Source organism: Ostrea edulis, chromosome 6, assembly GCF_947568905.1.
Source record: "Ostrea edulis chromosome 6, xbOstEdul1.1, whole genome shotgun sequence".
NCBI lineage: Eukaryota > Metazoa > Mollusca > Bivalvia > Ostreida > Ostreidae > Ostrea > Ostrea edulis.
The window spans coordinates 92,461,311-92,481,762 of NC_079169.1; the positions used below are offsets into that span (position 1 = coordinate 92,461,311).

General features: G+C 33.5%; 2 protein-coding genes across 2 annotated transcripts in view; one reads left to right on the top strand and one right to left on the bottom strand.

Moving 5' to 3' along the window:
- LOC125683455 (protein pitchfork-like) lies at positions 1-4,676 on the bottom strand. The gene is made up of 6 exons (XM_048924600.2): positions 4,578-4,676; positions 4,049-4,194; positions 3,591-3,689; positions 2,892-3,028; positions 1,852-1,978; positions 1-909 (listed from the first exon to the last, which is right to left on the bottom strand). Exons 1-6 carry the CDS (start codon positions 4,582-4,584, stop codon positions 838-840), a joined length of 588 nt encoding a protein of 195 aa, XP_048780557.1. The 5' UTR covers positions 4,585-4,676; the 3' UTR covers positions 1-837.
- LOC125683449 (general transcription factor IIH subunit 1-like) overlaps positions 4,664-20,452 on the top strand; it is a 16,845-nt gene continuing 1,056 nt past the window's right edge. Inside the window, exons 1-12 of the mRNA XM_048924591.2 lie at positions 4,664-4,850; positions 7,315-7,486; positions 9,030-9,231; positions 10,911-11,001; positions 11,110-11,172; positions 11,735-11,828; positions 12,442-12,591; positions 12,906-12,985; positions 14,113-14,586; positions 14,683-14,773; positions 17,201-17,316; positions 17,975-18,067. Of these exons, the coding sequence (XP_048780548.2) occupies positions 7,333-7,486; positions 9,030-9,231; positions 10,911-11,001; positions 11,110-11,172; positions 11,735-11,828; positions 12,442-12,591; positions 12,906-12,985; positions 14,113-14,586; positions 14,683-14,773; positions 17,201-17,316; positions 17,975-18,067 (1,608 nt within the window). The 5' untranslated portion in view covers positions 4,664-4,850; positions 7,315-7,332. The remainder of the gene's footprint in view (positions 4,851-7,314; positions 7,487-9,029; positions 9,232-10,910; positions 11,002-11,109; positions 11,173-11,734; positions 11,829-12,441; positions 12,592-12,905; positions 12,986-14,112; positions 14,587-14,682; positions 14,774-17,200; positions 17,317-17,974; positions 18,068-20,452) is intronic.

The following is a 20,452-nucleotide window of genomic DNA, read 5'->3' on the forward strand; positions in this document are numbered from 1 at the left end:
TAAGTTTTTTCTCAAACTTTATTAAACGTGGTTTATGAATTATAACAACTTACATTCATAATCGGAACAGTAAGACAAAATACTTTATACTATGAGCACTTGCACATCTAGATGTTAAAGCATTCATTACACATATCTTTCATAACGGGTGTAAATTAATGCACACAAAACAGCAACTATATCATATACATTATACAATACTACAACACAACAAAGAAACATGATACATATCTATGGATAAATTACAGTGACTGTTTTCATATTAAAATGCTAATGTCCACAGCCCTCTCACATTTTTCTGTAAGTTATGAATTCACTTGTAAGTTTATCTAAGAATTGAAATGTTGATAAAATCAGTGTTTTTTGATTTCACTACCACATCCCTAAAACAATTTGTTTCTCTTCTTCAAATATTGTCAATCATAAACCAAGAAACCACCAATATGATGATCCATAAATTTCAGTTCATTCTTGTATTCAATTAAAGCAATTCATTCATTGACAACAAAGATTGAATTTTTTTTTCATGTATAAAACTTTTCTTTGAATATTTTTTTTAATACACATAGAGATTTCGTGTATCAAATCATAAGAATACACATTATCTTAGGTTGTTCAAATATTTTGCAAGACTGCAACAAAATCACCTCACATAATCATGAGTTGCAAGAGCACTCTCGCATAACCTGCTATAGTTGCAAGATTCAACATACACAAGACACAGTAAAACCATCACAGTTTGTGTGAAGATACAACATGGCTGTCCCTGACTCTGGATAAACTGTTGAAGTCAAAGAAGAATGTGAAATAAGAACAAGGAGTCAACAATTCAGGCTGTCAATTATTCCAGTAGAGTTTGAGATAGGCAAGCTTCCGGTGGTACTTCCTCTCTTCCTTGGTGCTGTATAACTGCCCAAAAATAAAACAACACTTTTTATCTTGGTATGGTTACGCTAAGATGCATTAAAACACTGTACTTGCTTAGAAGAGGTCCATAGACCTCATCAATCATGTGTCAACTTACTGTTTCTGCAAAACAAATTCCAAAAACTCTAGACGCTAAGCCAATTAATTGAGTGTCATGGTTTGAATAAGTTTGAACCTACATTACATAACAATATTTCATAATAGAGTATTTCGCAAATTCTATGGTTGTTATAATGATCTAGTTTGCCTATACAACCTATCATTGGGTCAAATGCTGTCTGATATGTTTCAAACTGATTATTAGGTCGTTCTATTGACTACGGATAACTCTGTTTACCTGATTAAGATATAGGACGCACGGCAGGTGTGACTGGTTGACAGGGGATGCTTACTTGATCCTCCTAGGCACTTGATCCCACCTCTGGTATATCCAGGGGTCTGTGTTTGTCCAACTCTTAATTTTGTATTCCTTATAGGAGTTATGAGATTGATCACTGTTCGTTATCTTCAATTCTCATACTCCAGTAAATGACCAAACTCAGATAGTTTATCTGATTACCCCTATGAATTACCTAAATACTCATATGAAGTACCTAATTACCTCTACAGATAAACCTGACTAATCACTTCTTTCTATGCTCCAGTAAATTACCAAATTCAGATAATTTATTTAATTATCCCTATATATTATCTAAATACTCCTATGAATTATCTGATTACCTCTACAGATTAATGTGACTAATCACTTATATACTCCACTAAATTATTTAATTACCCCTATAAATTATCTAAATACTCCTCTGAATTACCTAATTATCTCTACAGATTAACCTGAATAATTACTTATACACTCCAGTAAATGTCCAAACTCAGATAATCTATCTAATTACCCCTATAAATTACCTAATTACTTCAGTGATTTACCTTTTCTGTATTCTGTCCTATCGTACTCTGAACGCTTATTTCCGGCAGATAGACTGGAGAACCTCCGAATGATTGATGCCACTGCACTTTTCGGTTCTTTGGAATTTCATGCTCATATGTACCAGGTCTGCGAAAAAAAAAAAAATCAAAGTACATGTATATCAAACTGTTAATCAAAGAAACACCTAATAAAACTTATAAAACATTGTAGCTAGCAGGGTTCAACAAATACTTTAGTCCTGTTGTCTCTAAGCTAGTGAAGATACTACCAGTGTAGTTGATTGTAAATTTTTGGTAATCCATTGAACTATAGTAAAAATTATAGAATGTAAAAGTTTAAAATTTCATTTAAATATGTCAAGTTCAACTCCATTAAAAATTTTCAACATCTTTTAGACATTTCAGTAAACTGGTTACCTGATAGGTTGAATTATTTTAGGTGAGAAGAAATGTAAAGTAGTACTAAGTGTTAAATGTATTTGATTAAATATCATGGAATTATGTGTAAAACATATGAGAAAAATACTGGAATTATGCTTTACAAGCATTTTTCCTTTCAATTTTTAAGGGGGTTGGGTTGGGGTGGGGGGTGGGGTGGGGGGGGGGGTGTTGTGTTCCCAGACTCCACTTCATGCAGGCCTGTATCATTAGTAAATTCCTGGTGAGACTAGATATTGAACCAGTTCATTAGTTCTGTGGACACTTGCTCCAAACAGTTAATGTCAAACCTGACTAAACATGAAAATTTCACCTGAACCTTTTCTCTTGGATCAACCATCTGGAATGTAGAAACACCCCCCCTCCCCATAAACCTTTCACTTTGTATTTGAAGTTTATAATCTTCAAAGTTATTGAAGTTGTGGCAATTTTGAAAAAAATCAACAAGATCTATACATGTGTAGACAGATGAGTGTGGTCATTTACTTACAAGATGCCCCCAATCATGATATATTTTTCACAAATAAATTGATATATTAACTACAGATGTTAGTATCCTGACTGAATCCTATAAACAGAGCTGATCAGATGTGAGTACTCACCCAGGTAAAACATCCACAATGTCACGTTTATAAACTGGGAATCTGTCAGCCCCTACCAGAAATGGTTTCGTATCTAACTCAAACTCCTTCAGTGCTGAATTTTGCTGTTGATACTCTGTGGGACAAGGTGTTTCAAACTGGAAAAGAATATGAAATACATGTACATGCACAGGAATGATAGGAGTCTTGTTAGTGGCCTATACCCCAAGAGGGCCTGGAAGTAAACATAAGAAGTAAGTACAGGGATTATGCATTTATAAATGCAATACAGTAAAACACAGATACAGAAAACATGCTTATAATGAATTTATGCTTACAACGAAGTGGAAATTTGAATTACATTTATAACGAATCAAAATTGTTCCTCCACAGCACTTTGCTATAATCATGTTGTACTGTAATTTCTCCTGTACATGACTCTGTTTATGTTGAACTTCTCTTCCGTCTGATTTAATAAATGGTTTTAATAGATGAGTGTAAGGAGAAGGGTGGGGTGGTTTTGATCACATTGACTTCTCCTAAACCTTGCAATTTACAAGGGTGGAAGTTCTGTTCCTTTTCTTGACAATTTTATTTTACTTCTGGGTTAAATAGTAAACTTTATATTTGCAACTTCAGAAAATCTAAAAACAGTCTTCATAACACACTTTCAAGCAAATAACATACCACAACAGTTTTACACACAAACAAATAACATACTACAACAGTTTTAGGAAGCCTCCTTGAAGTCCTTGCTCCCATTGTGTATCCCTTGGTGCTGTTTATGTTGTGTTCAACCTGGTACATAAAGCTGGTTTTCTATCAAAAAAATAAATATATATATATCTTTCTAATCTAGTATTTATAATCTTTTGAATATCAAGTATGGTATTCTCATGGCTAGTTTTAGAAAATCGTAGTAAAAATACATCATCAAAATAACTTTATTAATGAGTTCATCTCATGAAATGAAAATTACTTTATTGCTTCTAAATTCTTGATTCTGAGTGGTTATAATGGTAATCTGATTATTATGTTTCTACAAAGTATAATGCGAGTTTCTGTGAAAAAATGGAATCGTATTGAAATAAATGTTGTGCAAACCATTCAATATAACTTATCTATATTTGTGTTCAAACTGTCACATGGGATTAAAATACACGGAAATAAAATCTTACATCTTCATTTTCATAACACCCAGGCCCTCTATGTGGGGCTCCTCTCAAGGGAACCATTTCATTCCCAAATCTGTTGGGTGGCATTTTGACAGGAAAAAGTTCCCTGTCTATGGTCGTCATAAAAGAAACCTTTTGTTTCTTTTCCACTGCAAAAAATAAATAAATAACTGAATACATATGCACTTAAACATACAGTTGTACTTTTAAAAGTGAATTTAATATGTTTATTAAGACATCGTATGTGCAATTCTTGTTAAAATGATGCTACAGCATGGTGTGACACAATTAATTTCTGATTATAAGATATAGTTTTCAAAAGTACTTGTTTAAGTGTACAATACTAGTTCCAGAAAGAAATCGTTATTTGTGTATAACGATATATATATATATATATATATATATATATATGCAATGTGTCGAGGAAACGCGGACTGACATAATTTACTACATAGTTAGCATACTGTCAAAAGAGAAATAGGTAAAAATTATAATCAATCGATCATATTACAAATTTACAAGATTTACATACCCTCCATTCTGTTATATTGATCTCAGAATTTGTTGGTTTTTTAAAGCCTAAACTTCCTATGCTTCGATGTTGCTATGAAATATGCGCATGCGTGTTTCTGTAATTTCCGGATCCGAGAAATCACCGGTGGGGAAAAATAATAATTATAATGGGGAAAAGAAAGAATAAAGAAAAAGCGAAATGACATGCTATTTACATTTGATCAAAGATCAGTTACAAACTAAAACAAGATAGATTAGGATAAAGTGTAGAAAGTATTTCAACAAGTTGCAAGTAAGTTTTCATTCTTTAATATTTTGTACAACGCAAAAATTGTCTCTTATTGTAGCTGTCCGAATGTCCTCTGCAGATTAGCATAATTTAAAAAAAAAAATGCATTAAGAGAAATTCTGTGATATTTGATCGCTACATTTTTTCTCACAAGTGAGCAGGTTAGTCCATATATGTGAATGTTTCTACAGGGCTTGAAACTTAACTGTTTATGTCACCAGTCCAGCCCGATTGTTAAGGTATAATTTCAACCAGTCCGCAAAAATTTTTACCAGTCCACCAGAGTTTTTCAGAAATAAACAAACATATTTCGTTCATGTTTATATTAAAATAAAATGACAGAATTTAATTTGATATGCCTCAGACAATATTGTAACACTTATGTGAGATTTATATTTACTAAATCTGGTTCATCTGATATCTACAGAGGAATACCAAATGTGTGTTTAAGCTTCCATAAATATGTTTTCCAAATTGATGTTTTAGAAAATTGACCAGTCCCATCGGACTGACTAAAACAAATGTCAGTCAGTCCGCCACACTATTAACCAGTCACAGACTGACGGGCATATGTTAATTTCGAGCCCTGGAATCTATACACACAGAGATACTGAAGGGTTATCTTTGTAGTTGTTGACATTTGTAAATAGGTCCAGCACGTTTCTCTTGATTTAGCTAGAGAGCTTTATTAAGCTCAGGGTTGGGCGGTTAAAACCACCCCCAGTTTTAACCAGTGGTTTTAACAGATTTTAACTGCCCCGGTCAATACTCCCCAAGTGGTCAATAATGGTCAATTGTGATTTAAACTGTAGATAAATTAAGTCTTTTCATTATATGGATCAATTGTTGATTAATATTTTTCATTAGATAATCAAATGTAATTTCATAAGTTTAATATATTTGGTTTGCTGAAACTGACCAAAATATCTTCAGTACCTACCAGAGGGTCACAGTTCTATAGCATAGCTGACAATTGGAGACAGACATGTTAATGCATGTACCTGGAATAAAAGGTAGCTAGACATTACCTGAGCACAGGAAGCAGAATTGACAAGGTATTATTAAGCATACGCTGGGACCAGAGATGACCAGTGTGCCTGTTATTGTTTAGTATGAAAACATCACCAACACCCCCCCCCCCCCCCCCCCCCCCCTCAAATGTTTATTCAACAGTTAAATGAAGATTGATGAAACAATCCTTATAGGTAGTTCTTGTTAAACTAAGGAATTTGAACAGAAACTTTTACATCTTCCCCAATTTAACAGAGTCATTTGTACATTATTTATGTAATATTATGACTTATAAGTATATTATAAACTGATAGTGCATTATGAATTACAGAATTTACCATAATGGTCACTTAAACATTTAAAATAAATACCACAGAATATAATGACCAAATAATTTTCAATCGACCAGTATTGACCACCGGCCCGGTCAAAACTCATATTGACCACTTTTTTGTCAACCCTGAAAGCTAGAGAGCTTTATTAAGCTATATAGCTTTATAAAACTATTTAAAATAGCTTGATTAAGCTAGTTTAGATTTAATTAAATTGAATTTCTTTAGTGCGGTCGTATAGCCAAAAGTTAATTATTTTTAATGTGTTAAAACTTCGAACTAACCAGAACTATTGAACTAGAGTTCATACCAATACTACATTCTTATAGATTTTTCATGAAAACAGAATTTCTTTTGTGTTGTTAACTGTCCACTACTTTGTGTTTGTGTGTGTGTTGAAGCATAAAGTATGATGACTTTAATTAAAAGTGTACCTGATTGTCAATCCATTATTCTGTTGATCCCCATGGGTTTTTATTCTATTCTGAAGATTGGATACCTGTTACTTAACAACTTAATAATCCTAAACATTTGACATTTTGGAATCAAAATTCTTCCAAAGGGCTGTAGTTTAAGAATTATTTTTTGATTACAATGTGTTGAATGGACTTCTAGGGTGAAATATGTTCACTCAGTGAAATTCGATTTTTATGTTTCCTTTAGAAATTAATTTGATAAAAGATTTGAAATAGCTGAATCAAGCTATTTCAAATAGCTTTATAAAACTATATAACTAATAAAGCTATATAGCTAAATCGAGAGATTGTGCTGGACCTGATTTAGACAAGACACTTACAATATATTTGAAATATTCTTTAAAAAATATACATAGGTGAAAAACGACTTTGTACATGATATGAATATCACCATAGTAGAATAGAAATATTTATCTTGTTGAAATTGTTGGTCTTGGTATATGTTGGAAATTAAATTAAAACCAAGTCTGAAGGATTTGAAATAAATCTCTCAAATTGTAGGAGTTATTCTTCTATAATTTCCCATTATGGTATCATTGAAATGTTCTTATTATCCTCAAGCGAGCCTGAATCAAGATCCTTAAAAAATGGATGCCATTCGATCAATCCACAGGGTGTGTATAATCCAATCATATTGTATTTTGCAAGAATTTCAAATAAGGGAAGATGGCAGCAAGATCAGAGGAGGTACTGCTGATTGTGAATAATGTTCGGAACAAGAAGACAGATGGGACCCTATACATGATGGGAGAGAGGCTGGGTTGGATGCAGGGCAGCAAGAGCACCTTTTCTATCAGCTACCTGTATGCTGACATTAAAGGTTAGTGCAGTAGTTACGTAGGATGGAGAGTCAGACAGATTTGGGAGCATTTTAATTTTTTATGTCTCATGCAGACCTGTAAGGAATGCCATTCTAAAAATAGAACTTCCAGAATCTTATCTAGGTCATATACAGTGTCAATAAGCATTACAATATCTAGTATACATGTATTTATGTAACAGGCTAAAGAAGAAAAAATGTGTTACTTTACTGTAACATGGTCAGAAAATAAGACTTGGTAGGTTGTAGGGCTGCAACGGGTACCCGAAATAACCGAAAACCGCGGGTCGTGTTGGTCGGGTTGGGTTCGGTTCCATTTTTCCTTATTTCGGTTCGGGTCTGGTTTTTAGAATAGAATAATTATTAGAAATCCGTTTAAACGAAATGTTGTCAAAATTCTCAAAGGTGGCTGTATTTTGATCAATTGTTAAATGATTATCATTGTGGACAAAACTGTAAATAATGACAGTATCTGTAAGATATGACAGATGCATTGAAAATACGCCACAGGATCAACATCGTCAATGACAAAACATTGAAAGCATGGATGAAAACGAGTAAAAGTGACAACGCTGTTTCTGGTACCATGGATGTCGAGTCTAAACCTCAGTCCACGTCCACGAGTAATTATTGTGACAAAATACAATAAAGGTTTTTGATTTTAACTATATTAGATTTTTGAAATATACTTAGATATACCCTAACTGAAATACCGACCCAAAAATTTTTGGAACCGTAACAGCCCTAGTAGGTTGGCATTTCTTTTGTTTTTACTATTTGAAATATTCATGAATAGGAATGTATGCATGCCACCGTTATAGGCTGACTATATGGATGGGCATTATTACATGTTAATGATGTTATCCAAAATTTAAATTGTTATTCAACTGAACTGTTTAGAAATACAGTATAAACAAAACGGATGGTTCAGTTAGGTTATAAAAAACAAACATATTTTATTATACCCCCCGCAACAAGTTGTGGGGGGGTATACTGGAATGGGGTTGTCCGTCTGTCTGTCCGTCCGTCCGTCTGTAGATGCAATGGTTTCCGGGCTCTAAAGCATTATCCTTTCCACCTACCATCACCATATCATATATATAGACTACCCATGGGATGAAGATGTTCCCTATCGATTTTGGGGTCAAAAGGTCAAAGGTCAAGTGCACTGGACATCGAAGTAGCAATATGGTTTCCGGGCTCTAAAGCGTTATCCTTTTCACCTACAGTCACCATATCATACATATGGACTACCCATGGGATGAAGATGTTCCCTATCGATTTTGGGGTCAAAAGGTCAAAGGTCACGCACACTGGACATTGAAGTAGCAATATGGTTCGGTTTGTCATGCCATTTGTTTTTTACACTCAGAAAAGAGGTAGTTTATACCTATTACCAACACCCTTTGGGAGATTGGGGTAAGCGGGGGGTATTCTTAGTGATCATTGCTCACAGTACCTCTTGTTTTACCAAACTTATGTTGTGAATCAAATTAAAAATCGAAGGGAACTTTGCTGTACAATTTGAAATCTTCTCTTTCAGCACAAAAGATCTCACCAGATTCTAAAGAGAAGGTTCAACTCCAGCTGGTTTTACATGATGGAGGGGCCAACACATTTCACTTCATCAACCCCAAAGGTCGAACAATGGCAATCACTGACAGGGACAGTGTGAAAGACCTCCTACAACAGCTGATTCCAAAATTTCGACGAAAACTCAGCAGTGAACTGGAGGAGAAAAACAGGTCAGGTTTTGCCAGCAGACTGAACAGTTAGGTCAGGTTTTGCCAGCAGACTGAACAATTGCTGCTGTTTCTTCTCTGTCCCATTCTATAGTAGAATCAGTAGAAGGCAAAGATCCAGAAAAAATCATTGAGGTTTTCTTAAAATTTATAGGAAAGGTTTGTGTCAATTTTATTATGTTATGAAGACCCAGCTTTGGGGTAGAATGCGGGAATAAGATAATCAAGAAAAATTTTCATGACAGATATGTGTTTCAGCAATAATAAAGTCTGTACAAACGATTTCTCAAGCTGCTATAACGTTTCGTTTTTATGCTCCCCGAGATCGAAGATCCGGGGGGGCTTATGGTTTTTGTCCTGTCGTTCTGTAATTCCATCATTCTGTCTGAAACTTTAACCTGGCTAATAACTTTTGAACGGTAAGTGCTAGAGCTTTGATATTTCACATGAGTATTCCTTTTTGACAAGTCCTTTCCGTGGGTACCAACATTTTTTACCCTTTGACCTTGGAGTTTGACCTACTTTTTGAAAACTTTAACCTTGCAAATAACTTTTGAACAGTAAGTGCTAGAGCTTTGATATTTCACATGAGTATTCCTTGTGACAAGTCCTTTCCGTGGATACCAACATTTTTGACCCTGTAACCTTGACCTTGGAGTTTGACCTACTTTTAAAAAATTTGACATTGGTCATAAATTCGAAATGGTAAATATTAGAGCTTTCATATTGCACCTGGGCATTTCTTGTGACAAGATCTTTCTACTGGTACTAAGATATTTGACCCTGTGACATTGGCCATCTTTGGAATTGGCCATTATCGGGGGCATTTGTGTTTCACAAACACATCTTGTTTTTAGTAACCACTGTTCTTGATTGTTTGATGAGAATAATGATTCAGGAAAACTCTTGGAATACATCAAGTTTTCAGATATATATGATTAATATAATGAATTTAAAAACAATTAATATTAAAATATGATCAAAAGACTCAAGCTTATTTGAACTCGGGATCTGTTGTTCAGTGTGAAGTAGTGATGGGATTGGTGACAATTTCATAATGAATGATTGATTGGTTTACTGTAACTATTAAACTAATAATCGATTATAATCAGACGTCTAGAAATTCTATAATAAAGTCATTTAGATACTGTAAAAATGTAAACAAATACTTTCTACGTTTATATTTTGTTGTTTCTACTGCTGAAAAAGTGTAAATGAATATTTTCTGTGTATATTTGTTATTATTTTACTAATGTCATATATAAAACTCAAAAGCCAATACAAATTTTAGAAGGGACTGCGTGCCAAAAACTGATATCGTTTGCTTCAGTCAAATCCCATATATCAAAGTTACATGTCATTGTCAAGAAAAGAAAATCTAAAAACACGATTAATTGGAATAAAATTTTCATGATCAAGCGCTTAGAATGTGCCAACAATCGATTGATTTTCGATATCATAATCGATGATTGGAACACTACTAGTGTGAAGACATTTAAACCACTGAGCTATGATGATAGACAAACAAGTTTCCCAAAACATTTAAATCACCATCTTGTTACATGTGTCATAAACAGCAAAAGTCTTGGTGTAATGAGCTTTGATTTGAACTTTCTTTGGTGACTTTGAGTTACTTTAATGGGGACATAACTTCATTAGTTTTACTTGTTTTTTAACCACAGGATGCTTCAGGAAAATCCTGAGTTGTTTCAGTTGTACAAGGATTTGGTTGTGACAGGTGTGATTACGGCAGAAGAATTCTGGGCCTCACGGGTAAATAGTTCAACCAGAAATCTAGAATACTCTTATCATTGTAGTGTCACAGGAGCGAAAACATAATACTCACCTTTTTAAATCCATGTCTGTTGAATGTTATTGTAGAAAACTCAAAGCAGCACAAAACCAGAAAAGTCACAAACTGTGGGAGTGTCAGCTGCGTTTTTGGTATGTAGTTAGATAAATTTTTGCCAAATATTTAGATCTAATAATCTTATTATTTTTTTTCTGACACATGCCTGTCGATTTGGTGTAAACTTTTCACATTTTCATAATTTTTGCAAGAAACCAGTTGACCAATTTCAACTACACTTAGCTCGAAGCATCCTTTGGTAAAGGGATTTGAATTTGATTTTAAAAAGTCAAGGCCCTTTCTGAGGAAAAATAATTGAAAGAAAGTCAAAATAGAGTGTGTTATGTCTGCATGATTTGGCTGTATAATGTTATGTTGAAGGCATCTGTACAGCCATCCATACGCCCATTCACTTTTACTTTTTGAATGGTAATCAAGATACTATGAGGCATAGACCCCTCAAACCTTGTCAGCTAATCTCTAGAGGAAGGTGTGTTTTAATCCATTAAGAGAGATAATACCAAATATCATAAAAACCGGGTTACCCTGCATCTAAGGGTGAAAATGTGTTGCAATTGAAAAGTAATTCCTAATGTAGGCTGAAAAATTTACCTTAATCAGAGAGACAGTAATTCAACCCATATCTTTTTAATGCAGGCTGATATTAAACCACAGACAGATGGATGCAATGGATTGAAGTACAACCTCACTGCAGACATCATAGAGTCAATATTCCGCACGTATCCCATGGGTAAGACTTACAGAAAAATGAATAAAGAGTCAATATTCCGCACGTATCCCATGGGTAAGACTTACAGAAAAATGAATAAGAGTCAATATTCCGCACGTATCCCATGGGTAAGCCTTACAGAAAAATGAATAAGAGTCAATATTCCGCACGTATCCCATGGGTAAGCCTTACAGAAAAATGAATAAAGAGTCAATATTCCGCACGTATCCCATGGGTAAGACTTACAGAAAAATGAATAAAGAGTCAATATTCCGCACGTATCCCATGGGTAAGACTTGCAGAAAAATGAATAAGAGTCAATATTCCGCACATATCCCATGGGTAAGACTTACAGAAAAATGAATAAGAGTCAATATTCCGCACGTATCCCATGGGTAAGACTTACAGAAAAATGAATAAGAGTCAATATTCCGCACATACTCATGGGTAAGACTTGCAGAAAGGTAAATAAAGAGTCAATATTCTGCATGTATCTCTTGATTAAACCTTGCAGAAAGGTAAATAAATAAGATACTAGGAATTATCTCAAAGTAAGAAATACTAAGGGAGGTAACTGTAATATCAGCCTTCATGCTCAGTTTGTGAAAGTAGTCTTTAAAATATATGTTTATAGTGAAAAAGAAGCATGCAGAGCATGTTCCCCATGACATGACGGAAAGCGAATTCTGGACCCGGTTCTTCCAGTCTCACTACTTCCACAGAGATCGAACAGTCATGGGAACAAAAGATGTCTTCACAGATTGTGCCAAAAGTGATGAGAAGGGTCAGTGATAAATTTACTTGGTTTCAACGTTCCTGTGTGTGCTGGGATGGGGTATCAGTTTGAAATTTTAATACAATGTTTTTGTGTAGTTGTAAGATTCATTTAGAATATTGTACTGTATATATATACAGATTGTTCACTAAGAATATTGTACTGTATATATATACAGATTGTTCACTAAGAATATTGTACTGTATATATATACAGATTGTTCACAAAGAATATTGTGTTGTTTAGTCAGAAGGTTCTCTAAGAATATCATTTTATATACTAAGATAGACAGTATGATTAGAACATTCATATTATTTTCATAGACATGAAAGAAGAGATTTCAGACAAGCCAGTTGACCTCTTTTTGGATCTCACAAAAATATCCGACTCTTCTCTACATGAGGTAAGTCTGTTGTCACCAAAATATCACATTCTTCTCTACATGAGGTAAGTCTGTTGTCACTAAAATATCACATTCTTCTCTACATGAGGTAAGTCTGTTGTCACCAAAATATCACATTCTTCTCTACATGAGGTAAGTCTGTTCTCACTAAAATATCACATTCTTCTCTACATGAGGTAAGTCTGTTCTCACTAAAATATCACATTCTTCTCTACATGAGGTAAGTCTGTTGTCACCAAAATATCACATTCTTCTCTACATGAGGTGAGTCTGTTCTCACCAAAGTATCCAACCCTTCTCTACATGAGGTGAGTTTGTTGTCTCCAATTATTTTACTGTTCTGTACATGTGATAAGTCTGTTCTTACTAAAATATCCAGCTCTTCTCTACGTGAGGTAAGCATGCTCTGGCCTAAATATCTGATTCTTCTTTATACGAAGTAAGCCTGTCTGACAATATTTGAGTCTTCTCTACCATGAGGTAAGACTAAAAAAATTTAATCAATAGTTTCTCAGGCCCTGCCGCATTCGTTGAAAAGGTACCGCATGGAAATTTTAAAAATTTTATGTTTGTTTATTTATGTAAATGAGGTAACTCTTGTGTTATAGATATTTATGTAAAACTTTCAGAAGGTTTTGATAAAATTGTAAGAATCTTTTTGTCAAATACATTTAATTATTGAATGCATACTCATTTGTGTGCAAGTGTTTAAGAATAATAGTATACATTTAGTTGTAAATGTGAAGATAATTTTTAGAAAATAAAAATATTTCATTGCTTATTCTATATAAACATGTACATGAAAAGGAAAGGTAACTCATTCTACAGTCAACATTAAAAGGAAAAATAGCTCATTCTAAAGCCAAGTAAAAGAAGAAAAATACCTGCCGCTCTCATCAAAATTTTTAATTTTTGGCCCGAGAAACTCTGTAATAATTCTCTTGGCCTGAGCCTGCTCCGACCAAAATATCAGACTTTTTTCGATATGAGGTAAGTCTGCTCTCATCAGAATATCCAGCTTTTCTATACACAAGGTAAGCCTATCTCGTGTCTCTTAACAGTGAACTTTTCATGACCTGTTTTTATGATGCTAGGTAAAAGTTTGAACAAAATTTTAAAATTGCCAGGATTACCGTGGACTGACAGAAGACACACGGATTAGCAACAATGTGACAAATGGAACCATGATTCGAAGATTTAATCATCACTCAACAATGGTGCTAAAAGCTTGTACAAAAGACTCGCAGAGTGCTCAAAACTCAGGTCCGACAGACAACGCCATACAGTCAAGTGATACTCAAAAGAGTAGTGATAACTCAAAGGTAAATGGTGTAAACATGGATGAAAGTAGGCCGAGCACCAGCAAAGGTTACTGGGAACCAGCAGCGAAGAAACAGAAACTACAGGAAAAAATTCATATGGATGATTTGAAGGACACGAATAGTAAAAAGAATGTGAATTTACAGTTACATAAGATGGAGGGTTATTTACACGGTCCGACGCCTGTAACAATGTCTCGTTATACCACAAGTGAAGACCTTTTACATGCCTCAGAATCAGTGATGAATGACGTCCACCATTGGTCACATGATCTTTCAAATGTAGGTCAATCAGAATCATCCTATTTAAAATTTACAATGGTTTATGAGAATCAAATTTAAACAGATGAGGCATTTTACCTACACATTGTTCTTCAGGTCCTTTTGGGGTCACAAGCAATCGTAATTCTCAGTGAACTGTCGCCAGGAGGGGCATTATTGAAAGGCACAAGTCATTCACAGCTTAATCGTAAGTTCACAGTTTATGTAGAATTTCCAGAGAGCAATTACTTGTTAACACATTCATGTAACTTTTTCTAATATTACATGGCAGAGTACAAGATGTGTAGTTGACCCGCAATGCATAGGGACACTTAGGAAATCTCGTCCATCATTTGTCTGTCTGTCCATTTCTCTGTGTGCTTGCCAAACCCAAGAGCATTAGATAGGACTTACATGTAGATAGTTAGCATGTGTATTTCTTGTGTAAAGGACTTTTGATATAATTACATACTTAGACGAGGGATTCCAGGGCAGGTAATACTTGCGTATTGCATGTGTGAAAGCTGTTTAATATGATTATATACTATGATTGATAATGCCATCAGGCGACACATGTAATGCTTGTAATGTACTACTCTATAATCTATAAGACATATCATGTAGATGTAAAACCAGTTCAAGTATAAAAGAATAATAAAAAATGGTGATGTTTATACATGTATTTCTGAAAAATAGACAAGTTGATTTTTCTCCATTTGCTTTATATGAAAACAGCTGAATACATGATCATGTTTATGTTCATAGCAGATTGTTTTTATATGGTCATAGCTGACTGTGTTTATATGATAGCTGACTGTGTTTATATGATCATAGCTGACTGTGTTTATATGATCATAGCTGACTGTGTTTATAAGATCATAGCTGACTGTGTTTATATGATCATAGCTGACTGTGTTTATAAGATCATAGCTGACTGTGTTTATATGATCATAGCTGACTGTGTTTATAAGATCATAGCTGACTGTGTTTATATGATCATAGCTGACTGTGTTTATAAGATCATAGCTGACTGTGTTTATATGATAGCTGACTGTGTTTATATGATCATAGCTGACTGTGTTTATATGATCATAGCTGACTGTGTTTATATGATCATAGCTGACTGTTTATATGATCATAGCTGACTGTGTGCTATGTGTTTATATGATCATAGCTGACTGTGTTTATATGATCATAGCTGACTGTGTTTATATGATCATAGCTCATTGTGTTTATAAGTTGATCGTGTTGATAAGTTGATTGTGTGTATAAGTTGATTGTGTGTATAAGTTGATTGTGTATATAAGTGGACTGTGTTTATAAGTTGATCGTGTGTATAAGTTGATTGTGTGTATAAGTTGACTGTGTTTATAAGTTGATTGTTTGTATAAGTTGACCGTGTGTATAAGTTGACCATGTGTATAAGTTGATTGTGTGTATAAGTTGATTGTGTGTATAAGTTGACTGTGTTTATAAGTTGATAAGTTGACTGTGTTTATAAGTTGACTGTGTTTATAAGTTGATTGTGTGTATAAGTTGATTGTGTGTATAAGTTGATTGTGTGTATAAGTTGAGTGTGTGTATAAGTTGATTGTGTGTATAAGTTGATCATGTTTATAAGTTGATTGTGTGTGTAAGTTGATTGTGTGTGTAAGTTGATTGTGTGTATAAATTGATTGTGTGTATAAGTTGATTGTGTGTATAAGTTGATTGTGTGTATAAGTTGATTGTGTGTATAAGTTGACCGTGTGTATAAGTTGATCGTGTGTATAAGTTGACTGTGTGTATAAGTTGATTGTGTGTATAAGTTGACTGTGTTTATAAGTTGATAAGTTGACTGTGTTTATAAGTTGACTGTGTGTATAAGTTGATTGTGTGTATAAGTTGACTGTGTGTATAAGTTGATTGTGTGTATAAGTTGATTGTGTGTATAAGTTGATTGTGTGTATAAGTTGATCATGTTTATAAGTTGACTGTGTGTATAAGTTGACTGTGTGTATAAGTTGATTGTGTGTATAAGTTGATTGTGTGTGTAAGTTGATTGTGTGTATAAATTGATTGTGTGTATAAGTTGATTGTGTGTATAAGTTGATTGTGTGTATAAGTTGATCGTGTGTATAAGTTGATTGTGTGTATAAGTTGACTGCGTGCATAAGTTGATTGCGTGCATAAGTTGATTGCGTGTAGAAGTTGACCGTGTGTATAAGTTGATCGTGTGTATAAGTTGATCGTGTGTATAAGTTGACAGTGTGTATAAGTTGACTGTGTGTATAAGTTGATCGTGTGTATAAGTTGATCGTGTTTATAAGTTGATTGTGTTAATAAGTTGATCGTGTTTATAAGTTGATCGTGTTAATAAGTTGATTGTGTGTATAAGTTGACTGTGTGTGTAAGTTGACTGTGTGTATAAGTTGATTGTGTGTATAAGTTGATCGTCTTTATAAGTTGATTGTGTGTATAAGTTGACTGTGTTTATAAGTTGATTGTGTGTATAAGTTGATCGTATTTATAAGTTGATTGTGTGTATAAGTTGATTGTGTTTATAAGTTGATTGTGTGTATAAGTTGATTGTGTTTATAAGTTGACTGTGTGTATAAGTTGATTGTGTGTATAAGTTGATCGTGTTTATTGACAGAGATAGTACCACTAGACGTCCAGGAGGAGGTGAAGGCTTGTTACAGTGCTCTGCTGGAATTACTGCGACATTTCTGGACCTGTTTTCCAGTGTCATCTAAATCGCTTGAAGAAAAGGTAAAAAAAAAAAAATACACACACACAGGAACATCTCAATAACAGTGAAAAAGAACAGATATGATGTATATTAATATCATATTTGTTCACATCACAGCCCCCAAGCCCATTGGTAGGTGAGATTCATAGTATGGCTCTGATACATGTACGAGACCTACACTAACAGTTTTGAGCTGTCTATCAAACTCAATCAACCTTTGGATCTTCTAATTCTTAATGCTGTGTAACTGCAATACTTTGTGAAAAATTGTCAATTAATATTTTTTTTTGGCATGGATGGCGAGATTATGTGATTAGTTAATCTAGGAAGGCTGAATTACAACCCAAGATAAATTCCAGTGACCTGATAAAGAATTTATTCCATATGTAACATAAAATTTAAATGAACTCCTCTTTGCTTTCCATTGTAAATATAACACAAATTGTTGTGATATAAAAAAAAAAAAAGAGACTCTTCTGAAGTGAAAAAAGACTAGTTTGATATGAAAAAGCCTAATGTGATTTGAAAAAAGACTGATGTGATACACACAAAAATATATAAAATTATATATATATTGTGGATTGTAAACGTTTTCCCAGTTACATAACCACAGAGGTCATCAGTCCAGGTACATAGGGATCATTCCCTATCTACATTTTAAATTATTTTTCGTTGCAGGTTATAAGAATGAAATCCACGCTGGAGAGGTTTCAGATGGCCAAACTTATGCCACTGAAGGAGAGGCTCCAGGACTACCACTATACTATAAATGTATGTCACATGTTCCTCAGAAAATACCACTATATACTGTAAATGTATGTCACATGTCCCTCAGAAAATACTACTATATACTGTAAATGTATGTCACATGTCCCTCAGAAAATACCCCTACATTGTAAATATATGTGACATCACCTTCAGAAAATACCGCTATACTTAAATGTATGTCACATGTCTCTCAGAATATACTGCTATATACTGTAAATGTATGTCACAACAACATCAGAAAATACCACTCTATACTGTAAATGTATGTGACATGTCCATTAGAAAATACCCCTACACTGTAAATATATGTCATGTCCATTTGAAAATACCCCTACAACTGTAAATATATGTCACATCACCTTCAGAAAATACTCCTATATATAGTAAATATACTGGTACGTCTCTTAGAAAGTATGTCACAATGTCATACACATATCTAGCATCTCCGTCAGAAAATACCATATCATTAATCAAGAAAATGCCATCCAATTCCGATAAAGATAAGAAAACGGGATTGACGACTGCAAAGCCAATTCCAAAGTTTTGCTGGGTTTGCAATGATTTCCAAGGGCACTGGAATATTCATATTTGATATGCATATACATGTATATATATTCAATGTTTCTGCCTTTGATACCTTCACAAATTTGAATGAGAGCCACTTCCTCATTCAGAATGTGTCGAGTTGTCAACAATGTGTGCATGAACCTTGATAAATACACTAGTTTGTTTTAACTGCATTCTGACAGAAATGAAAGTAGAATGTAAATATATAAATTTTCGTTTTTAAATCTTATATTAAAGTACTTGAGGGTATGAACTGCAGAGCTTCATGTCAGCAGACTTTTCATTAAGCACTTAGTGCTACATGGAGTATGCTGGCGTGAAGAATCACAGTTCATACCTCATCTATTTTGAAACTGAAATTTATTTCATAAGTGAACAAAGGCAATCATCTTACATAGATATGTTATTTTAATAGCCTGTGTGCTGCTTGTAATAAATGAAATGAAAATTCCATGGGAGAAATTAAATATTTGTACATGTATGTCAAATTTACGCTTACATGAAATTTTTGCTATAGTTATGTCATCAGATTGACTGATGATAAAAAGTTTGTACACCGAACATAGGAAAACTCTTTCACCATACAGGATTTGTTTGTTTGCAGTTTTATATCCCTTTAAGAATCTATCACATCAAGTGTATATGACGTTACATTAACAAAGATTGCATTTCCAATCCAGTTGTCCTTTGAACAGATGACCCTGTTTTCATTACATTTCAAATTGAATATTGTAATGGGACAAAATACTGTAGATTATGTAATATGAAATATGTATATACATGTACAATATGTAATGGGACAAAATACTGTAGATTATGTAATATGAAATATGTATATACATGTACAATATGTAATGGGACAAAATACTGTAGATTATGAAATATGTATATACATGTACAATATTGTAATGGGACGAAATACTGTAGATTATGTAATATGAAATATGTATATACATGTACAATATGTAATGGGACAAAATACTGTAGATTATGAAATATGTATATACATGTACAATATTGTAATGGGACAAAATACTGTAGATTATGTAATATGAAATATGTATATACATGTACAATATGTAATGGGACAAAATACTGTAGATTATGTAATATGAAATATGTATATACATGTACAATATGTAATGGGACAAAATACTGTAGATTATGAAATATGTATATACATGTACAATATTGTAATGGGACAAAATACTGTAGATTATGTAATATGAAATATGTATATACATGTACAATATGTAATGGGACAAAATACTGTAGATTATGTAATATGAAATATGTATATACATGTACAATATGTAATGGGACAAAATACTGTAGATTATGAAATATGTATATACATGTACAATATGTAATGGGACAAAATACTGTAGATTATGTAATATGAAATATGTATATACATGTACAATATGTAATGGGACAAAATACTATAGATTATGAAATATGTATATACATGTACAATATGTAATGGGACAAAATACTGTAGATTATGTAATATGAAATATGTATATACATGTACAATATGGGATATATGTATAGTGGATATATAATGTGGGATATGTATAATATATAGTATGGGATATTTTTGTCCTCCAACGCGGAAGGGGACATAGAAATACCGGTGTCCGTCCGTCCCACTTCACTTTGTGGACGCAACTCCTCAGAAACCGCTCAACAGATTTTGTTCATATTTTGTTGGATTGTTAGTCTCCATGTGTAGTTGATCATATTACGCTGCCATTTTGATTCGACAATTTTGACAGGAGTTATGGGACTTTGTTGAATTTGTACATGCTACACTATAGG

What these genes read in the sequence shown, in the direction of transcription:
- LOC125683455 (XM_048924600.2), bottom strand. An exon ending in GGTGTTATGAAAATGAAGAT is followed by an intron (nt 3,690 to 4,048) that starts GTAAGATTTTAT and finishes TTTTTTTGATAG; the next exon opens with AAAACCAGCTTTATGTACCA. An exon ending in TAGGACAGAATACAGAAAAG is followed by an intron (nt 910 to 1,851) that starts GTAAATCACTGA and finishes ATTTTTGGGCAG; the next exon opens with TTATACAGCACCAAGGAAGA.